The following is a 23,918-nucleotide window of genomic DNA, read 5'->3' on the forward strand; positions in this document are numbered from 1 at the left end:
CGGGCTGGCAGAAGCTTGGATAGGCAAATATCTTGGATAATAAGGAGGGATTCAGGAAAAGCCTATTAAACATCAAATTAGGTTATGATTTTACAAATTAAGCAGCAAAACATCATGTTATACAACAAATTTGACAGAAAAAGTAGTTCAATACGCAGTAATGTTATGTTGTAATTACTGTATTTACGAATTTAGCACCAAAATATCACGATATATTGAAAACATTGACTACAAAAATGGCTTGGATAATCCAGAGGCTTGGATAAGTGAGGCTTGGATAAGTGAGACTCTACTGTAGATGCATTTCTATAGCAGAGATTGAGTTTTCTGCCCTCCCCCCATTTTCCATCTAATAATAAGAATACTAATTTCTAGGAATTAACATCTGAAGCAAAAGCATCCAAAAATGTTCAACTTGATCTGTCTTGTTTTCTAACAGCATGTTGGAATGTTTAACCTAAGAAGAGAACTTGTGACTCCACACTTTCCATTATCACTCTCATCCAATGTACATCTTCTAGCACTCCTCCTTTTTATTTTTTCCCCATACATCAAGAAAAACCATGCTGTAGTTTAGCAGCCAGGTTCAAAAATGTTCATTTTAATGAGTTACAGTAGCTCAGAGGATGCAAAAAATACTGTTAATACTGTAGATACTTGCACATCTGGGGGTGATCAATTGGGTAAACCATTTTCAGCTGTCAGTTTGAAGTCTTTTTCAAAAATTGTCCTATTTCATGGATGTAATATACTGAAATAGTGTACAACTTTGACTAAGACTGATACAATCCATGTTGTGACGATATCCTGAATGTTTTCAAAACATCATTATCCAATTAAAATATTTTAATGTATTTTCCTTTGATATTTTGCTTGTAATAACCACATGATCAGGGTTTTTTTGGGCAATATAACTCATTAAATATTAATCTGTCATATTTAGAAACAATATTGCAAAATCACATTCTCTTAGGTTAGGCCATGGGATTATGGCTCTTATTCTTGTTTCTTATGCTTGCCACTCAGTTATCTCTGCAAAACCCACAAGCTAGGTATGACATGATCACCTCCCATCTCCTACTTTCAGAAATCTTTTCTTTATTTCTCTTCTCTCTCTATGTAACATTTTGTCTTTGCTTCCCACTCCATTTTTGTTTGAGCAATTTGTTACATTTTGTATTTTGATAGAAATTGAGATTGTGTAGCACTTTAAAATCTCAGAAGGAGGAGCTTGCAAATCGGGAAGTCTCTCTATTGAATTGTGCTGCCCTCTAAAGTCTAAAACCCTTGAGAGATCTTTCAACAAGACAGATCTGCTGGTTTTAGTTTGCCCATCTGGGGATGATAATAATACTGACATTCTTTATGGGATTATCCAAATGCTTGGGATATTCAAAAGTGTTAAGTATTATCCATTCAGTTATAGTCATAGTGCTGAGGTACAGCTAAAGCCCTGAACTTGGCAATATTACCTTTCAAACTTCAGTGTCCATGCTGTCTGGGCAATTCTGGAAGCTATAGTTGCAGAGAGATATTCAAAGACAAGGGGAGGGTAGCCTAGATATTTTGACTGGTATCCTAGATATGCTACCAACTTACATAATAACTAATAGTTGCATGGCTAAATAGCGTCTCCCAGCCAGACCTGCTCCCTATCTAGCAGCCTTTGTGAGTGATGGTGATCTTTTGTCCTGTTGATTGCTACTCCTTCTCAGAAGTGATCTCTGGTATATTAGGACCTTGTTGCAATTCATCATGCAGGATATCACTTAGGGGACAAGGGCTGTGGACATTAGTCTGCTGGGTCCTGACTGACAAGAGGACAAGACCTCACATTGGCTGCTGCCTGAAAAGTTAGGACTTACAATCTCAGTATACAGTATTTCCTACACTATTGAATATTGGTAGGGATCAATAACACAACCAGTTATGAGTATGTAAATCTTTTTAAATTTGTTTTCCTGGTGCATGGAAAAAAGAAAAAAGATGAGAATTTTGTGGAATGACTTGTGTCTTGCAAATAAACAGTCCCTAGTTCCATTCTGAGATCTATTAACAAGAGTGGTGATTAGAAATACCTCAGTCCAAGGACTCATCTACACTGGTCCCTTATTGCAAGGTCTTTCTGGAGAAGGAACTTTGTTTCCACCCCACTCAGTGGTGAGGAGGGGTCCAGCTGGGTCAAGACCTCTTTGGCCTTGCTGGAATTGTCATATTACTATTTCTGTTGCAGTCACTGCTGTTAGTTGCAGAGTTCTGTTAGAGCTACTAGCCTTTAGGGTTGTGCATTTGGGGTAAACCCTGACTTGTTAAATGTCCGAGCTTTCAGTAGGGGCCCCAATCTGTTTTTTTGGAACATCCCAAAATTGTGAGGGCAGATATCTGTTTTCACTCTTTGGTGCCGAAAGGTCCATTTTCTATCAGCCCATGGGGTGGGGGGGTGGGTCTCCACCCAGGTGGGTTTTAAGAAGACTTCTTACCTGCTGTTTCTATTCTGGAGGAGGTGCTCGACTGCAGACCCTAGCAGGACCTGCAGCTGAGCGCCTCTTACTCTGTGATGATGAAAAGCCAGGAGCCGGGGCTCACTGATTTCCATAGTGGGAGTGGCCTTCCTGTTCTGTGCTCTCAAAGAAACATGAAAGAAACGAAGGAAATGGGAGAAACGAATTCTGCACACAACTGTACTAGCCATCATGGGTACCTCATTCTGATAAGAACAAAAGTGCCCAGATGATCAGGGAGAAAGATGGGGTGATCTATCCTTCTCCCTGGTCCCAAGAGTGCTTCTGCCAGTGACAGCTAGAGGAAGGAAGTGGTGGTTCCTGTAGACAGCAGACCTGTTTGCATCAGGCCTTGTCCTGCCATCCACACTGTACCCAAAGTGCAGGGCTGCTCCAAAGTTTCAGCCAAACTCCAAAGCATCTCCCAATTTTCCTTAATGTGGGGCTAAAACAGATCAACTTGGTTATTCCTGCAATAAGGACAAGAAGTCCCAAAACTCTGCATAAGTACTCATAGTCAGTGTATCCATTCTGAGTTTGACAGAGAAACAATCTGACCTGATAAAAGGCAGCTTCTGCTGTTCCTATATGGTTGCAAGGCTGCCAGTCAGCTCTTGATGCTCTAAATTACTGAGAACTAGTTTTATGAAACAAGCCCTTAAATCTAAATAAAGCAGCTGGTGGTAGAAAACCCTATATATTATTTCCCCCTCCCATTCGAGTTGAAATGTACTTTGCACCATGTGGAAAATGAATGTTCTGCTTTGAAAATGACTTCATGCTAAATAACAGCTTGAAGCACGTAGTAGTCACTTGCTTCAGTTTCCTGTTGTTGTTTGTTGGTGCTGAAGTTATAATAGTGTGTTTCCCTTGTTTGCTCTTGCCTGGTCTCAGTGATGTTGGTAATTAATATGGATTATTGGGTAATTATTTAATTTGCCATCTGTTTGTTTTGGCACCTGGGTGAATAGGTTGCAAAGGAAATAAGAGCATTCCACTGTGTGAGCAAAAACATATTTTGACTTGAGTTTGGTTTGCCCCCAAACCTGTGTCTTGTGAGCTAGGTTAGGAAAAAAAAGATACTCCTATGGAGAAGAGCAGTGACTAATAAAAAAACCTATAATATCCTTTTCCTTTTTATGTTGTGATAGAAGCTGTTTAGACTATGAATTATGAAACTTGATCATTACCTTTGCTGCCCATTTACAGCATTATAACTCAGAACTTCAATGATACTTTCTGCATTTACACTCTCCAACTGTCCCAGTTTGGCAAGAACACTCCCAAAATATGTTTTACTGTATTTTGAACAGCTTTTAAGATGTCCCACTTTCTCTCTTCTCTTCCTGTTTATCCCTTTTGTCTCCAGGTGACTTTAGTTTTTGTAAACTCAGTACAACGTGTAAAAGTTCTCAAGTATAAAACTCATCAGGGAGGAAAGCAGAAGAGTGTGTGAAATCTTTTCCTTCCCAGTAGGCTCAGACAAAGCAAACTGCTGCAGCTTCTTCCAGCTTCTTTATTATTAAAAGCTTTTGCCATCTTGACCACACTTGGGTGTTGCTTGACCATATTTGTCCAAATTTTCATTTGTGAAATGCCATTAATTCTATGGATAAAAAGTGGGTCTCAAACAGAGGCCAGACACTTCATGAAGGAAGGTAGCTATGGCATTGTTCTAATAATATAAACATTAAACATGGCAATTTGCTTTCTAATTATTCAAAAAATATCAAGGAAAGTAAGGATCTCTATTTCAAAGCTATCCATAGTTTTCCTTAAAAGCCTGTTCAGCTCAGCCCTTTTAAAATACACTTTATACTGTGTTCTCTTGAGAGAAAGGATGAAGGGAAATCATATGGCTTATATATGAAAATTATTGGACAATAAGAACCTATAAAGCTAAAGAGAACGTTATATAAGCCTAAAATAAGTGCAGATACAATTTCTTTACAAGGTCTTGGATACGTTTCTTCAAGTGCTTTTAGGAATGGAGTGACCAATTCCCGTGGTTGCAATGAAAGTAAGATTTACCTTATAAAAATGGCTATAAATGAGAATCAGGTGGTCCTATAGACATTGCTAGACTGCAACTCCCAGCAGCCCTAGCAAACATTACCAATGCAATTTCATTTAGTGTCAAGAGTCAGACGCCAGTTAACAAACAAAACAGAGTTTATTCTGAAGATAAGCCAAAAATAACATAAACACAGAAAGTATCCTTGAAACACTTCACTTATCAGTGTTTCAAGAGTAGTTTGGACAAAAATAACTCAAAAACAAGCCACGCTATTTTCCCATGCTGGCATTCAATAAAAACTAAAAGACGCTTCAATTCAGCTTTGGAGAACAAATAGAGTTGACTGCAAGAAAATATGCAAAATAAACGAAGGCTTGAAACCTTCCAGAAACTGCAGAGTATAACTGAAAGTGCAAAAGCCTCTCTTGGCTTCAAACCGTTTCTGAAAACAGACAGCCGGCTCTGCGGACTTAAAGGGACAGTTCCCAAAAGAAAAACAGCAAACTGGCTTGAAAACAAACAAACTAGAAGAGCAGTTAAACTGCTTCCACGGTGCAGATAAAGCCGGGAGCTTCAAAGGAATGATGAATAGCCGTTGTCAGGAGAATCCAAGGTCAGGTCAGGAGGCAGCAGCAAATTCTGAAAGGCAAACCAGTAGTCAGAAGCCGGGAGTAGTCGTCAGTCAGAGGGCGTAGACAGAAGCCAGGTCAAGTTCGAAGAGGGTGCAGTCATCCAAACCAGGTCCACGATAAGACACAGCGAGAGCCAAGCCAGATGGTATCAGCAGATCCGAATCACAGTCCAAGTCCAGTCTTCACAGAAACACAGAGATCCCAATGGCGCCTCAGCAACACCTTGCCACACGCAAAGTGCAGTGCCCAAACATTCCCATTTTATTCCCCTTCCTCCTGGGTGACCAAACACTCACACCCAAACACCAGGTGTCCCAAATCTACTCAGAGTCCGAACTCCACACAGCTAGAGCTCGTGGATCTGGAGTACCTAGCAATTCGTCGGAGTCCCAATCATCCTGCCCACACTTAGCCCCATGAACACTTAAAGAACCATCCTCCCTTCTCCAAGCATCCCAAGTGGGATCAGCTCCTGCAGAAACCCCAGGTTCAGTAGTATCCATAGGCCCCAAATCCCCAGACATCTCTGGTGGCTGTGCCCATTCAGTGCCCACTTCCCCAGCCACCACCTGTTCCTCAGCATCCATTTCCCCAAACTCCCCATCTGAACCTTCCTCAGAAGATCCCCCATATAGCTCTCTAAGTCGCTTCCTGCACAACTCCTCCAGTGAACCCTCATCACGAGGGTTTTTTCTTCCTCTTCGAATCCCATCACCATCAACCATAATCCCCGAAGGCGCAGTCACAACTTTTAGTGATGTTGTGCATGAAACAAAGTTTGCATACACCAAACATATGATGCTGCAAGACTTCAGACTATGTCTATATTTAGTAGTATGGAATCTTCTCTGTATGGTATTTACTCCAGAAGCAGTCTGGCCATTGACCAATTCACAATATAATAAAGCCTCACTTATTTGAAAATCCAACATACTCCAAAATGTCTGCTTGGATTTCTGAGAGAGTGACACCTTTCTGATTGTTCAATCTACATAAACTTTATTTCATGCACAAAATTATTAAAATACTGTATATAATTATTTTCAGACTCTGTGTATAAGCTGTTTATGAAACATAAATGTATTCTATGTTTAGACTTTGGGCCCCATCCTCAAGGTATCTCGCTATGTATATTTAAGAAAAAATATAGATATTCCAAAATCCACCTCTCCCCTGCCATATCCAAAACACTTCTGGTCCCAGGCATTTTGGATAAAAGATTATCAACCTGTATCTATTTCTTACTTCACTCTGACTCAGGGAGCAACAGATTAAAATACAGCAACATGCAGACACATAGAACAGTTAAAGACACAAACACCAATTAAAAATGTGTGCCCCTGGGCCATTTTAGAAGGACATAATTGGAAATGATTTCCTGTTTACTTCCTCTTCTACATGGATGGGGATTAAGGTTGCCAGTTTAGAACCGCTCCATGTCCTCAGCTTTCTGAGCTACAAGCTGAAATCTAAAGACAACCCCAGATGAGCTCATGGAAGAGTTATACAGTAAGAATCAACCACAGTTACAAATAACCTGTCATTCAAACACACATGCACAAAAGGGGAGAAATGGAAATTAAGGGGAGAAATGGAAATTTTGTATAGAAATTAAGACTGTAATCTTAAAGTGAAATGAGGGTTATTCCTTCTCGCCTTTCTGGAATAAAGAACACTTAATATAGGCAGACAATGGATACAGAGCAGAATGAAAGGTAAATCTAGTACCACAACAGCATGGAGTGAAGCAGAAAGCTGGCTAAGTAATTACGGTATATAGACTTCTGTGCAGTGCAGTGTCTTTGCAAGTAGCAGCAAGAAATCAATTAATTCATGTAAAGTGTAGTAAACAATGAACCTAGCTGATCTGGAGATTTGCTCAGAATGCTTTCCTTTTGTCTGGGATTTAGGTCCCCAAAACTAGGGACTTGATTCCTTCATCTCATCTAAAGATAACCTATTGAAAACTGGAGACTTGGGGCCCTTGGGGCCTAACACCACTAATGGGGATTGTGTAGCGCTCCAAATGCACTGCAACTCCCACATTCTTTACCATAGCTTATACTGGCTCAAGCTGATGGGAGTTGCAGTCCAACAACATATGGAGGGCTGCACAATTCCCACCCATTCTATATGATTGTGTTAGCCCGTTGTTCCAATACACACTCAATACACACTCTAGTGTGCTCTAATATTTGTTTATTTTTTTAAAAAAAATGGATATTACTGTTAAAAGCCACAGATAAATAAAGCCTTGCTTGCCTTTAGCTCATTCAACTGTATCAGTATTGATGTTCATGCGAAAGCCAAGATTTGTCCCTTAAAGGAACTGTTGGTAAAAGATGTATTTTAGTTTTTATTTGATCTCCATTCAAAATCTCATTGTTAAAGCAATTACAGAATGCCTTGCTATAATTAGTATGGCTGCCTGAATGTCTGCCGTGAGCTACATTACCACCAAAATTGCTGGCACTGGATATATTTAGACACAGATGTTATTGTTCCTGCTGATGAGAAGTTTTTCCCCCTTTTCTTTTATGGGTATAAAATATGATTGTGTTACACAGGAGAAAAATACATCAGTTATATTAATCTTGTTGATTTTTTATATTCTTTTATTTTGTGATTTATATCGTTTGGTTTTTTGTTTTTTTGTTTTTTGTTTTTGCAGGTAATAGAAGACAATACAGGCGTCCGCAGAGTGGTAGTCACACCACAGTCTCCAGAATGTTACCCTCCCAGCTATCCTTCCGCCATTTCTCCAACTCACCACTTACCACCATACCTTACCCATCATCCCCATTTTATTCACAACTCTCATACGGCCTTCTATCCACCTGTTACTGGGCCTGGAGACATGCCGCCCCAGTTTTTCCCACAGCATCATCTCCCCACCACAATCTACGGAGAGCAAGGTGAGTTCAGTGGGATTCCAAGCTAGAGTCTGTTAGGTCAACTGTTTTCTCTCCCTATCCACCAAGGATCTTTGGAACAGGAATGAAGCAGTGGAGCATCCACAAATATTTTATATGTATGCTGCCCTGAGATCTTTTGATGTATGGCACATTATGTAATATACCTTTTGACACCTCACGTTGTGCTGCCTCACTCTTGTGACACTTTCAAATTGATAGATTCCATGAATTTGATGAGGGGTTTGCTCTTTTGTAAGTTTTTTTTTGCAAGAAAAGGTCATTCTAGCTTTATCATGCATTTGAAACTGATTGTGTGTGTGTGTGTGTGTGTGTGTGTGTGTGTGTGTGTGTGTGTATATACACATACATACACATACAGTAGAGTCTCACTTATCCAACACTCGCTTATCCAACGTTCTGAATTATCCAACGCATTTTTGTAGTCAATGTTTTCAATACATCATGATATTTTGGTGCTAAATTCGTAAATACAGTAATTACTACACAGCATTACTGAGTATTGAACTACTTTTTCTGTCAAATTTGTAGTATAACATGATGTTTTGGTGCTTAATTTGTAAAATCATAATGTAATTTGACGTTTAATAGGCTTTTCCTTAATCCCTCCTTATTATCCAACATATTTGCTTATCCAACATTCTGCCGGCCCGTTTATGTTGGATAAGTGAGGCTCTACTGTAGATAGATAGATAGATAGAGAGAGAGAGAGAGAGAGAGAGAGAGTTATTTTTTCCAGTTTCTAATAGCACTCTAGTCCCCAAGCCATCAGATAATTGGGGTCTGTATTTGCAAAATTTGCAATAACAAACTATAATTTTTAGAATTAAATTCTATTCCCCAACTCATGAGTGAAAAATAAATATGAAAGGAAATATTGAAATCATTCCATTGTTTGCTTGGCTCTCCTTCCAGATTTTGAAGGAATGCAGGAAGGGGACCTAAAGCAACAAAAAAGCAATATTTTCCTGGGCCCCTACAAGTATGCTGCTGCTTTAAGGTCAGGTCATCTTAGGACAGAAGCTATACAGCATTGTTAGAAGTAATCAGGATGCAAGAAGCTTGAGCAGAGGGAGGAATGAAATTGGATATGCAATCTCAATCTTCCTCCTGGAAATGTTCTGCCACACAGAACTCTGGAGCTCAGTTATTTTGCATGTTGTGTGAGGAACCTAGAATTAGGCCGAGCTAGTTATTTTCAGGCTGCCTTTTTTCTCTGCTCCTGTTAACAATAAGAGTGAAGAAGTAGCAGAGATGGTTTCCCAGCTCTTCCTGCTGGACTCCTTGACCATTTCCCTGTTTTAAAAGACAAAATGGTGCATGTAACACAATTTGTTCTGGACCTTTGAAATTAGCCTGCTGCCTAAGTTGTAGTTGAGTACACTGTTGTATTCCCTTCCTAAAGTAAAGGTCAGTTACCATTCCAGCCACTTTCTAAACCTTGGATGGGGAGAAGAGTCCTACTTTGTCTTTTGTCTTAGTTGCAAAATATTTTGAGTTGGCCATGCCCAACTGATAGGCAGAAGACCTATAAATTCAAGATCAGAAGGGGTCATGTAATAGAAAGGTGGTTCCTACCATCTCCCTAATCGGGTGGCTTTGGAATGGCATTGAAATTGGAATTGCATTGTAAGAGATTTTGAAAGAGGCCATGATTTAATGGAAGATTCAGAAACTTGCTACAACATATTATGTAATCCACACAGAATTGGGATAGGTACATTGTGGGACCCTTGACATTGTTCACCCTTGAATTTTCCATATGCATTGACTTGTAACCTTTCCTCATCTGCTGTAAAGCATGGCAATTGGCTGGGAATGATGTGAGTTATAATTGGACACAATTGTGATGGCTGTTCTAGAAAACTGTTCGAGAATAGACTCAAATAATTGTGCTTCTTTAATTCAGATAAAAATGTTGTAGGAGAAGGCGGGGAAATACTTTGCCTCAATCAAAAAATGTTATGGATACCTGAGCTGTAGTGCAAATATTTGAGCCATGGCATTACATATCAAATATAATCTTCTCACTATTTTTCTGGGTAACACGCTAAAACCTAAAGGTAGATAATTGTTGGGTAGTCTTATCTTTTTAGAAATGTTGGAAAAGATAGCAGGGATAATGTTTTTTGTAAGTTTTGTACACTCAAGAATGTTCCATCTATCCACTAAGGATGAATTTGAATGGTTTAAACTAGTTGAAAGGAGATTAGAGTCATATGCTTGGAAGAAAATCAGAATTATAAGTGAAAATATGATATTGGGGATTACTTTTCTTATAGGCCTTCAGTGAAAGACTGTGTATGCAGCTCTCAAGGATAGTTCACTTCCAAGGCATACCTCTGTTGATCCACAACTATGTCTCTGACATTTTTATTTATGCTCTGTTTGACTTCGGCCAGTCATGAGCAGACTAGTGAGGCAAATGTGATCTGACAATCTATGCCCTGCAGGCAAGGGGCAGAATCAAAAACAAATACAAGTTTCTAATGAATGGACATGAATCACCTTTCTTTAAAAAATGGAGAAAACAATTGCTGCAGTTGTTGTCTTTGCTTGAGCTCAACTCCATGAAAAGAATGTGGGATGGGTCATACCAAAAGCAATGGTCTTTTGCGGATAACAGGGCAGTCTTTCATTCCCTCAATAAATAAACTTAAATGTAAGGAAGAGTGAAAGAACTTTGTCCTGTCTAAACCAGAAGCTTTTAATATCTTTCCTAACCTTGAACAGAACTTTTGTTTTGTCTATAAGCATTTGGAACAGAGTGACATCAAAAATACTTATTTTTGCAGAGGCACATGTCTGTGTCAGAAGTAATTCTTTTATAAAGATCAACTGAGATAAATGCTTCCTTCTAACTGTCTTGAGGAGAGTCAAGGTGATGGGAATCTTATATTGTGACTCGTGGAGACCTGGGTTCAAATCCCTGCGTAGTCTTGGAGATTTGAACCCTGGTGACTAGTCACACTCTCTCAGTCTTAGAATGGTGAACCTCCTCTAAATATATGTTGCCAAGGAAACTCAATAATAGGATCACCATAAATTGAAGTCAACTTGAAGGCAGCACACAATATCAGCAATTGCTCCGGGTACTCACTGTCTCTGAGCCTCACCTATTACTATTGCTATTACTGTAATATTTATTTATATCTCACAATTTGCCAAAACTGGGTGTCCTGGATAAGAGTTTTTTTTTATTATAACAATGTGTGACGGAGGAGAACTGCATAAACCTCCATGAACTCATTGGAGGAAAATGGGATACAGTAATTTTTCTCCCACATTGCCCAGGGTAGAAAACCTCTTTCAGGGTTAATTTTGTTTCAGAGAAGTCTTCTGTGTTCTGCATTCCAGTGATGACTAGGATCAAAGGTAAAATGATAGGATCATAAATGTTTTAACTTAAAAGTTTTCACATTCAAGAACTCAACCTTAGGAGAAGCAATTCAGCATTTTAAAATGTGGTAAGAAACTTGTACAAAAGCTAGGAAAACTGCCCCATGCTGCTGTTGTACAAAGGCTAGGAAACTGCCCAGTATGGGGCATGGATATCTGAGGATCTTAAGAGAGGGCTGAATTTGTCTCCAGATAGAGAACAAATTCAACGGCAAAACATGAAGTTTCCACTTCCTGATGTGTCCGGTATCCATGAGGATGTAGGGGCAAGAGTATTTTATTAAGTTGTTTTGCACCACAGCTTCCACAGTCCTTCTCCATTGTCTATGCTGAGTGGGGCTCATGGGATTGTGGAAGTCAATTGTTTCCAACATGCTCATATTATCAAAACAGCAATGTGAAAATTGCTCTCACAGATGAGCATTGTGCATTCAAATATTTTGTCATGCATGTAGAAAAGATAAGCAGAATCGATTCTGATTTTTTGGCATTGGCACAAAGGATGTATCAATAGATGCAGCCAAATACGAGTAACTGGTTGTACCAAAAGAAGAAATCTTATTTATTAAATTTATTTTAGTTCATTTTTCGTCATGAAAGATGTTTTTAAAAGGCAGCATAACTAAAGCAGTCTCCCTCGTCCTCTCAACAACATTAACATCCACTTGTACTGAAGTGGATATTCCATGTCAGTGCATGTTCTGAGAGGAAAAATGGCAGAACATCTGTTGTGGTGACCTGCAGTTCTTGGCTGCTCTTGCTTGGCAGAACATTTTCAAATTAAGGGATTGCCAATTCCTTCCTTTTCTTAAATGGGCTAGATTATCAGAATTGCCTCATGCTGCAAAACCTTAATTGTGGCCATCTGAATGTCTAGATCTCTTGTTTATGTTGTGTTGGAAAACCTGAGATGAAAAATAGTTGAGGTTACAGCAGATGTTTACCAGCTCTACAAATAACTTCTTGGTTGTTGTTGTTAGATTGTATATAAAACTGAGAACCTGTGGACCAGGGCTGGACAAAGTTCCACTCTCCAGATGTTCCAGAAGCCCTGGCCAATGCAGTCAACTGTGAGAAAGGCTAGGAGCTGCAGTCCAGCAACATCTGGAGAGATGCACTTTGCCCACTTTGTCCTCCTGGAGACACTAGACTTGCTGCATCTATTTGAAAAGGTACCATGCCAATGGTATTCAAGGCAACTGTGTTAAAATTCAAATGTTTGTACTTGCCCTGTCAGGTCTAAACTACTATTAGTGGAGGAATAAATACCTAAATCAGCACCAGGCTGATTTAGTTGGATAAAAATTAGGCACATTATGTCTTGGGCTCATACTCTTTTCTCTTCTGATATAGAGGAGGAGATTAGAGGCTTTCACTTCTGTTTGAGTAAACCATGTTTTAAATAGCCGAACTCCACAGGGTGGTTAATAATAACTGTACCTAATGGAAATAAGCCAACTTCACAAACTACAATTTGAAGGTGGCTGGCTTCCACTAATGATTGCTATGATTATCCACAATTTAGTGTTCAAATGACATGTTAATGCAAAACAGAAGCAAAAACTTCTGAACTCATTGAAGCTTCACCAGAGCTAGAGTAGGGATTGCAGGAGCCCAATATTAGCTGCAATCTATTTGTGTCATGATAAAGTATAGTTTATTGCAGGGATAGGGATCAAGGGGGACCCAGACCTGTGGGAGAAACTGGGCCCTTCCCGAACCACTACAGATGCTCCCAGGCTGAAAAAGTAAATGGATGCTCATAGAAATGCAGAGCTCCTACATTTTGCCAAAAGTGGATTTCTGGACACTTTTTAAGTTTGCTTTCCGGGTTGGAGTATCCCACAGAAATTCGTGAGAACTAAATATTGGCCCCTTGAACCTTGCCTGAATGTAGCCTTGATGGGCATTTCTGCAGCGTATGAATGCTACTGAAACTGATGCTAGAAAATGAGCTGTGTCTCTTTATTTCCTCTACTTCTAGAAATCATATATGGAATGTCCAGTTACATAACCAGGGAAGATCAATACAGCAAACCACAGCACAAGAAAATTAAGGACAGACAGATTGATCGTCAAAACCGTTTAAATAGCCCTCCTTCGTCCATCTACAAGAGCCATCTGGGAAACTGCACAACAGTATACAATGGTACCATCAAGGCTTATAATGGAGCTGCAAATGGTGGAGGCAGCGGTGGAATCGGAGGAGGCGGAGTGCCGGCTATGAAAAAAACAGAACGCAGAGCAAGAAGCAGCCCCAAATCAAATGAGCAGGATGCACATGGTAAAGTCCAAGAAAGCTTTTCAGTTTTGTTTCTGGGATTTCATAATATGTTTATTTTATTTTTTTTGAAGTTGATGAAATAAATAGAGTGAAAGGGTCTAGATTCCATGTTCATGCATGGAATCCAGAATGAATCAACTGTGACACACAAACTGTCATTGAGTGTTCTTATTTTTTTTAAATTTGCAGTTGGGAGGAAATCTTTGCATATTAAACTACTCTCATTTAGCACTGTTTTGTATATCCAGAGTATCAACCCATCAGAAAACTTTCCCAAAGGTGAAGGTAGAGTCTAGTCGTGTCCGACTCTGGGGGTTGATGCTCATCTCCATTTCTAAGCCTAAGAGCTGGTGTTATCCGTAGACACGTCCTGGTCATGTGGCCAGCATGACTGTATGGAGTGCCGTGACCTTCCCGCAGAAGCGGTACCTATTGATCTACTCACGTTTGCATGTTTTTGAACTGCTAGGTTGGCAGAAGCTGAGGCTAATAGTGGAAATCACTCTGCTTCCCGGATTCAAACCACTAACCTGTCGGTCAGTAAGTTCAGCAGCTCAGCGGTTTAACCCGATGCGCCATCGGGGGGCTTCCAGTCTTCTTAATCTCCCTGTATTTTTCACATCATAGCAAAAATGTGTGTTAACTTAATTTCTACCATCTAAAGTTTAAATATATTAGACACCACCAAAAATGCAGTTGTCCAAAACTGTCCTTGTATACTGTTGACTACTTGTGTTAAAAATAGTTCCTTCAGGTTCCAATCTTACACTTTCTTACTTTGGTATAAGCTCCATTAAACCCAGTGAGTCATACTTGTCCAAGAACATGTATAGGATTACTTAGCTGAAATAGCTCTTAACGCAATCCTAGATAATTTTCCTATGTCACATGAAGTTACAGTTTGTGTCCATGTGATTATTTCACAGTAACATGAAACACATTCTGAAGTAAGTATAGTCAGTTCGCTAGTAGTCATGAAGTCAAGTAGCCCAGTTACCACACAAGCTCAGCTGTCTTGTATTACTTGGATTCTGTTCATCTTGTGTGGTGGCTGAAGTTTGCCTTGTAAATGATGTTCCTTGAAAGTCACATCAACTTCTTTCTACAGATGGTTGTACAGTCTATGTGACCTCCAAACTTGAGCCAGTTTGGATACTAGGAGAGTAATTCAAGCAGTTTATGGATTCTTTTTGCATTGATAAAACATAAATATTTGATTTTTATGCAAGTTCCTGATGGAACCAGTAAGCAAATAATGCATATATACCCTCTGACCCACTCTGTCATGTGGCAGATCCATGTACTTCTCATATTTTAAAGAAGTAGCCTGATATTCTCTTGCAGAAAGTGGGAGGAGGAAGAAAGAGAAAAAAATGGAAGCACTTTTATGAATAATTAATTTTTATTTTCCAAGATTTTATTTGAATACAGTATGAAGTATCTCTTGAGGGTGAACATTAGGGCTGGCTCACTTTAGCATGGGATGCAGCTAATCCTACATCCAAATCTTCCTGGACTAACCACTCACCCAGTTGACTGACAGCATTACATGTGCTGGATTGCTGTAAGCTATGTATTCTGGATGATGGGATAAAATCAGAGACATCTGACATGATGATATATTATAGCCCAAACTCCTCTATATACACGTTGGGTTACACACACCCATTTCATCACCTTCCACATCTGCACCCGCTTCACCATCAGACGTGTTGAAAGAGAATACCTGAAGGTGATCTGGCAACTGCCGCACAGCTTCCTTTTCCCTAGACACAACAGAGCATTTGCTTAAGCTGTGTAGTTAAAAGTATCAAGAGGAAAGGGGGATTGTAGGCTGATTTGCTTAAGTTTTAAGCATGAATTTTAAACTTTTAAATCTCTGTCCTGTGTATTTAAGCTGTATTTTTTAGAAATCCATTTTAATATGCATCTTTTATAGAACTACATTTGAATGTTTCTGTGTTTTGACTGTGCTGTGACCCACCATGAGTAGAGGTGGATAAGAAATACTGTTATTATTATTATTATTATTATTATTATTATTATTGTTATTAGGAGCCCCTGATGGTGCAATGGGTTAAACCCTTGTGCCGGCTGGGCGACTGACTGATAGGTTGGCGGTTCGAATCTGGAGAGAGCAGGTGAGCTCTCTCTGTTAGCTCCAGCTCCCCATGCATGGACATGAGAGAAGCCTCCCACAAGGATGGTAAAACATCAAACATCCAGGTGTCCCCTGGGCAACGTCCTTGCAGGCAGCCAATTCTCTCACACCAGAAGCAACTTGCAGTTTCTCAAGTCGCTCCTGAGATGAAAAAAAGATTATTATTATTAGGATTCTTGCAGCCCAGGAGCTTATTATTATTATTATTATTATTATCATCATCATCATCATCTTCCTTAAGCTTAGTTCTCCATAAATATGTGCAGGATGGGCTTCAGAAGAGATCTGTGTGCAAATTTGCGGTTTCTTTAAATTTTTTTGAAAACATCATATCTAATAAAATGAGGCCAGCAGTGGTTTCAGTTGCAGACATGCAGTACATTTTAACTGTCAATCCTATAGAATCATGGGATTTGTAGTTTGGCAAGCTACTTAGATTTCTCTACTAGAGAACTTTAGTGATGTAATAATGTAGCTTTAGCATTATAGTATAGTGCTTTTTTACTGTAGTTCAGGGAAGTGGTTCAAAGATATATTCTTATTTCTATCAGCCAATGATAGATCCCAGGATTCAATGGGGTTGATTCATGGCAAGTAACTATCAAACTGGTATGACCATGTTTATCTATCTATCTATCTATCTATCTATCTATCTATCTATCTCGTATCTCAAATAGCATTTCAGCCAGGTAAATAGATTTAATTATCATTCTTTCCTCTTAGGGAATCTTCAAGTATGATTCCTTTCAAGTATGTTGTATAACATTGTATTCTGTCTACAATTTACAAGTTCAAGTAGCAGCTGGTGACTGCTGTGAGTCAATATAGATAGTACTAGATTAGAAAGACAAAGGATGTCATTGATATACCCCCTATTGCTAAATAGCAAGCTAGTTATTCAAGTTATATAGTCTGCTACTGCATAGGTATGGGTGTGCAGCTAACATAGAGACTAGAGATGTGTGTGTGTTACGCAGAGTAAGAGCAGAACTTGGATTTTTTTTTTAAAAAAAAAATTAGAGTTCCTGCAATCTCCTGGCAGCCCATGGCCATGGTGTGTTGAGAGTGGAATAGTGTGAGTTGTAGTTCAAGGATGTAACTTTCCCAAGCTCAGCAAGTTAGAGAATGTCTTTGCAGGCATGCATACTAAGTCTGTCTTCCCTTTCTGATTTAGAAGCTTCAGTGACATCCATGAAATTGCCCACCTGTCCCTGGACTTACAATACCTCCTTTTGTTTCTAATGGTGATGGCTCCTGTCAGTAAGGTCCTCTATGTCAGAACTACAAAGCTTCTCTCTTTCTTGCCTCCTCCTCCTTCCCTACTTGAAATGTTTGAGCAACTCTATTGAACCTAGCTTCTAGTGCTGAAGCTTCAAGTCGAAGAATGAAAGCATTTTCTTTTATTGTTACTTTCTCTGCAAGTTGACAAGGAAGCATAACTGTGCTCTTTCTCTTTGAATGAACATGGTACTTCAGCATCCATGTCCTTTGCTTCTACACCGTGGATGCATCTGTGAAGCTGTCTTTTGAAATTTGTTGATAATGAATCGACATCAGTAAACATTGCCTTGACTCTGTTGGTAGTTACCATTTCAAACCTCAACAAATTTGGATTCAGTTGTTGTGCATGTGCCTTCAAGTTGACTTGTGGCAATTCTATGAATTTCAGGGGTTGTCTTATGTAAGAGATACTCAGAGGTGTTTTTTTCTTCTGAAATATAGCCTACAGCACCTGGTATTCATTGTCAGTTTCACATACAAGTACTAATCAAGGCAGACCTTGCTTAGCTTTCAAGATCAGATGGGATCTGATGCCTTTAGCGCAGTGGTTCCTAACCTTTGGTCCTCCATGTGTTTTGAACTTCAACTCCCAGAAATCCCAGCCAGTTTAACAGCTGTTAGTAACTGTGGGAGCTGAAGGCCAAAATACCTGGAGGATCAAAGGGTGGGAACTAATGTTTTACAGTATTTATCCCCATGGGTTCACTTACAGCAGTGGTTCTCAACCTGTGGGTCCCCAGATGTTTTGACCTACAACTCCCAGAAATCCCAGCCAGTTTAAGAGCTGTTAGTAACTGTGGGAGCTGAAGGCCAAAACACCTGGAGGATCAAAGGGTGGGAACTACTGTTTTACAGTATTTATCCCCATGGGTTCACTTACACCAGTGGTTCTCAACCTGTGGGTCCCCAGATGTTTTGACCTACAACTCCCAGAAATCCCAGCCAGTTTACCGGCTCTTAGGATTTGTGGGAGTTTGAGGCCCAAAACAACTGGGGACACCAGGTTGAGAACCACTGACTTACACTGTATAAAATAGCAACCCATATTTCCATGTGTGTTCCAGATAAATAGAAATTATGTATGGAGCCACCAACCATTCGTGGATGCCATTTGAGGCCAGCTGAGTCAATGGGTGAGATGGCTGCCCCCGCTCCATTCTATTTACAGAAACAAGCTCAAACCAGGAGCTGAATCTGACTTCAACAATGGGATAGGAACCTCGAACAGAGCTGAGTAGCCAGCTAATTGAGAAGGGACAGGATAAACTGAGTGTAATGGCAAGGGATTGGTAAGATGGCTCATGTGGTTTATTCTAGCTCTTGTTCTTCTATGATTCCATTTTTTGTCCTTCAGAGGAAAGGAATAGCATGGTAGGGCTGTCACTGCTGCCTTCCAGCATCTCTAACTGGGGGCAGTTGCCTTGCTCTTCCAACAACAGAGCTGGCCTTGGCTGTTGTATCTCTGTCAGAGCCCATCGGTATTCATGGAGTCACTGGATGTAGAACATAGCTGGAGTTCTGACTAGAGACAGATATTCTATCACAACTGGATGCCAGTTTGCTATGTATAGGTGATTGAAATCCTTTTCATTTTTGTTGCAAGTTTAATATATATTCTGAAATACTGAATATGCCTTTCTTTCTTTCTTTTGAGTTAGACATTGAATAGGGCTGTTGATACTAGGGCAATTTGAAGATCTCCCATTTATAGGGTAGCCATAAGTCAAAGTCACCTTTATGGCAGTTAACAACAACATTCATCTTCACCTTTGATTATGATCAAATGTTCAGTGAAATGCATCAAGAAATGCACTCTGAACATTCTTTCGTAGGTCATGCCACTCTACCTCATGGAAGTGTTTTGTTTGTTCAGCTATTGAGAAGAAGCGGATCTTTTTATTCTGGCCTGGCTCTGATTCTTGACTATTATACAGCTACATTTTCTGGGAAGTTTCATAGGCCACACAGCTGTGAAGCTTGAGCACAACTAGAAAATGCCAAGAAACGGAGTGAAGTCAGGTCCCAGGAACATTCTCTGGGTCAGCCAGGGGAGTGCTTTTGAGTTAAAACTGCACAAAGGAAAAGACAGAAGACAATGTAGAAAACTTTAAGCAACTTGGTGTATGTTTAAGTGAGTGAGTGCTTCCCCTGCTCTTCCCCTATACGTTTGAGTACTGACTGTCCCTTCCAAATGTGGCTCAGAAACGGAGCAGGCTGGCAATCTGAAACTGGGTTATGAAAAGTGTGGTTCTAGGTCAAACGGCAGAAGAAGGAAACTCATAAAAGTCTTCAGCTTTGTAGCTTGAATTCTCCTTAAACTCTGGAGAGGGAAATGGAAAGGAATTTTCCACTGGAGGCTAAGAATATGCATTTTCCGAAGCCATGGAGGCCCTTCCCAGAAGGCCTAGAGCCAAATGCACCAGAAAAAAGAAAGCTTGAAAAGGCCTCTTGTGTGCTGACTGTCTTTCACTCAGATTGACTTTATATGTTCTGCGTCTGCACCTGACAAGCTTCTTCCCAGGATTTTGGAAGAAGTTATTGAAGAAACCTCATTAAAACACAAAGCCGTTTTTATTTTCTGACCTAGGTAGGGAAGGGGAAGTAGTTGTGGTTACCCAAAAGAAGATAACTCTCAGAATGTCACATTAATTGAATACAGATTGAGCATCCCTTAGCCACTATCCCAAATTCCAGAATATTCCAAAAACCCAAAATTGTCTGCATGGGTGGCTGAGATAGTGACACATTTGCTTTCTGATGGTTAAGGATACTGGTTTATTTTTTAAGGTTTAGCTAACATGAGAATCTAGGCTTTTGGGATGGTAGAGAATGACTGATTGGGGTGGTTCTCATGGGCCATTTAGTCTATTTCCTGTAGAAATCCATAGCTAGAGCATGTTTAGCCTCTGTTTAGAGACTTCCAGCACTTTAAAGGAGTAGCACTTTAAATAAGATTAAATGTCTTCTGGAATTTGTGAGTATTAGGTTAGAGCAGGAGTAGGTAAAGTGCAGATTGTGGGCTGCAGACAGCTCCAAAAATAAAACAAAAAGTCTTTTTCCAAAATTAACCAAAGTGTTCTCTGTCTGGTATACCATATTGGAGTCATTTTCCCACCAGGAATCAAACCATTTTTTGCAGTATATTTCAATTGGTGCTTTCTAAGAGGCCTGGGAAATTTATGTATGCCATATTTTTCTGGAACCTTGGGCCAGGTTATATCTAGAAAGAACCTTTTTTAAAATTGGACTTTTAATCACTTTATAATATTAAAAAATCAATCTTGAACTAAAATAGCTCAGGAATGTCAAAACTTGATGAAAATCCCCCCTCCCCCAGCCCAATGTCCCATAGATAATGTTTGGGGGCAGTGTGAGTGTGGCTCTCAAAGGTTTTCTTAGGGGCTAATACTTTCTTTAGTTGCCTTGGGTTAAAAGGTAAATGTTTCCCCTGACGTTAAGTCCAGTCATGTCTGACTCTGGGGGTTGGTGCTCATCTTCATTTCTAAGCCGAAGAGCCGGCGTTGTCCGTAGACACCTCCAAGGTCATGTGGCCGGCATGACTGCATGGAGTGCCGTTACTTTCCCACCGGAGCGGTACCTATTGATGTACTCACATTGGCATCTTTTCAAACTGCTAGGTTGGCAGAAGCTGGAGCCAACAGCAGGCGCTCACTCCGCTCCCGGGATTTGAACCTGCAACCTTTCGGTCTGCAAGTTCAGCAGCTCAGTGCTTTAACACACTTCGCCACCAGGGCTCGGGTTAGGAGAAAGGAAATCAGCTAATTGTGATTAATCAAAAAGATAACCCCAGTACCCAAGATTCAGCATGCATTATTACAATTAACATTATTAACATCTAACAGAGTATTTTATAGTATGCTCATTCACAAATTCTTAATTTTAAGTGATGCAGAAGGTTGATTTTGAAATGCTAGCCACGGCTGAGGCCAATCCATCTCCTCATTGCCGAGCGCATTTCCTCAGTTACAACCTTTCCAAAATATACACCAAATCACAAAATAAACCTGCTGCAATTGAAATAAGTATATAACTTTTTTTGTAAATCGTATCAGTCCAAGCAAGAGAGATCTTTCACAAATTCTTCACATTTCAGAATTCAAGAAGTATCAATCACTGTTTCAAATATCCTGGGTTGAAAATCTATTTTGAGAGATAAAATACAGGAGACATTAGTCTTTTGAATGCAAATTCATTGAAGTAAAATGTGTGGTTTGTTCAAAAGAAAATCAAACAAACAGTGTTTCGTATTTGTAGATGAGGTCCACAGTTTAGCTGACATGTGTATGAAATGGCAGCTGGCAGCCTCCATCTGGATCTCCAAAGCAATCTGGTGAGCCAGCTTCTGCGATGTGATTTTGGCAGGCACATTGCTGTCAAACAACAACAGTCTTGTTGCCACACAAGCTGCTGAGGAATGGTGCTTCAGGATCCCTGTACATAGCTGGTGCTGAAATTCCCTGGGACTGGATTCTGCTTGCAGCATAAGAAGGAATTTGAACTGAGAAATAGTGCAGGGAGTTTTACTGCTACAGCGGAGTTTTGGAAATGAATTATGCCATGTATCAGACCTTTCCATGTGACTGATCTTTTGCACAGTGAAGGCGTTATCCAGTTATTGCAGATCTCTCTTCCCACAGCTGAGGCACCTGTTGTAAAGAAATTGCATTTGCCTAGTATGGTGGGCTAATGTAATTTATTTTCCCCCTCCTATTGTACCAATAGGGCAGCATCAATTTGGACATTTTGTGATAAACATTTTTATATAGCATTTATGCTGTGGTAGTATTATATGGTGTCAGCTCTCAGGAAACCTTTTCAACATTTCAATTGCATTTTCATTTTAGTATTATATGTTCCTTCAGATGCATTTGTTTTAACTTTTGTTTTAACTTTTGTAAGGTGTCTTGATATCTAGAGTTGGGAGGAAAAGCCCAGATATTAAGAAAATCAGGAAAATAACAATATAGTAGGCTGATACATTACACAGTGGATCTCTTCTGAAACCATCTGCTCAATACATAATCTAGAACCCTGCTTTTCTTATCTGAAGTCAATAATGTCTTGGTCTTCCAGGTAAAATAATATCACAGAATCACTCTGGAGGACCAAGTGATCCCTAGAGAAATGTCCTTTGTGGGCCTTCATTGCAATTCTGTGGTCAAACTCTGGCAAAACTTCTTACCCTTATCCAATCTTAAGCAACTGTTTTAAATGCCCAGCTTCCAGCATCAACCCTGATCAGAAGTAATAATATTCAGGTTAATTTTATCGTAAAAATGTTTCCTTACTAATTTTATCAAAAATATGTATTGATTCTGGCAAAGTTCAAGCCAGGTATGTGACCTATTAGATAGGTTTAAGCTCTGGCTTTCATTTTCCAGCCTGAATGATTCTTCAGATACTTTTGTGGTTCATTGGGAAGGTGTAGTAAGATGCCATCTACAGCTGGCACATGAAAGAATAGCAAAAGTTAGATAGTTGTTCTTTGACTTTATGATAGTGTTTGACCCACATTGCAGCCCTCTTCCAGGGACAGAGATTTAAACCCTTGACCATTCAATTCAGATGAGGAGATAGTTCCTTTTTTGATTAAAGTTAAGTTACAGTAGTACAGTAGAGTCTCACTTATCCAAGCTAAACAGGCCGACAGAAGCTTGGATAAGCAAATATCTTGGATAATAAGGAGGGATGAAAGAAAAGTCTATTAAACATCAAATTAGGTTATGTTTTAACAAGTTAAGCACCAAAACATCATGTTATACAACAAATTTGACAAAAAAGTAGTTCAATATGCAGTAATGTTATGTTGTAATTACTGTATTTACGAATTTAGCACCAAAATATCACAATGTATTGAAAACATTGACTACAAAAATGCGTTGGATAATCCAGAATGTTGGATAAGCGAGTGTTGGATAAGTGAGACTCTACTGTGTGTGTGTGTATACACACACACACACACACACACACACACATATATATACACACATACACACACAATCAGTTTCAAATGCATGATAAAGCTAGAATGACCTTTTCTTGCAAAAAACTGACAAAAGAGCAAAACCCTCATCAAATTCATGGAATCTATCTAATTTGAAAGTGTCACAAGAGTGAGGCAGCAGAACGTGAGGTGTCAAAAGGTATATTATATAATGTGCCATACATCAAAAGATCTCAGGGCAGCATACATATAAAATATTTATGGATGCTCCACGGCTTAATTCCTGTTCCAAAGATCCTTGGTGGATAGGGAGAGAAAACAGTTGGCCTAACAGACACTAGCTTGGAATCCCATTGAACTCACCTTGCTCTCCATAGATTGTGGTGGGGAGATGATGCTGTGGGAAAAACTGGGGCGGCATGTCTCCAGGCCCAGTAACAGGTGGCTAGAAGGCCGTATGAGAGTTGTGAATAAAATTGGGATGATGGGTAAGGTATGGTGGTAAATGGTGAGTTGGAGAAATGGCGGAAGGATAGCTGGGAGGGTAACATTCTGGAGACTGTGGTGTGACTACCACTCTGCGGACGCCTGTATTGTCTTCTATTACCTGCAAAAACAAAACGAAACAAAAAAACCCAAACGATATAAATCACAAAATAAAAGAATACCAAAAAATCAACGAGATTAATATAACTCGGCTTAGATAAGTGAGACTCTGCTGTACTTAGAGGCTTAGATAAGTGAG

General features: G+C 39.7%; 1 protein-coding gene across 2 annotated transcripts in view; it reads left to right on the plus strand.

The window, feature by feature from the left end:
• The window catches only part of fndc3b (fibronectin type III domain containing 3B), a 320,815-nt gene that overhangs the window by 185,525 nt on the left and 111,372 nt on the right, over nucleotides 1-23,918 (plus strand). For both annotated transcript variants that reach the window (XM_008106024.3, XM_003218149.4), the window contains exons 5-6: nucleotides 7,822-8,065; nucleotides 13,467-13,766. In XM_008106024.3, coding sequence (XP_008104231.2) covers nucleotides 7,822-8,065; nucleotides 13,467-13,766 — 544 coding nt within the window. The remainder of the gene's footprint in view (nucleotides 1-7,821; nucleotides 8,066-13,466; nucleotides 13,767-23,918) is intronic.

This window comes from Anolis carolinensis, chromosome 3, assembly GCF_035594765.1.
Source record: "Anolis carolinensis isolate JA03-04 chromosome 3, rAnoCar3.1.pri, whole genome shotgun sequence".
In the NCBI taxonomy this organism is placed as follows: domain Eukaryota; kingdom Metazoa; phylum Chordata; class Lepidosauria; order Squamata; family Dactyloidae; genus Anolis; species Anolis carolinensis.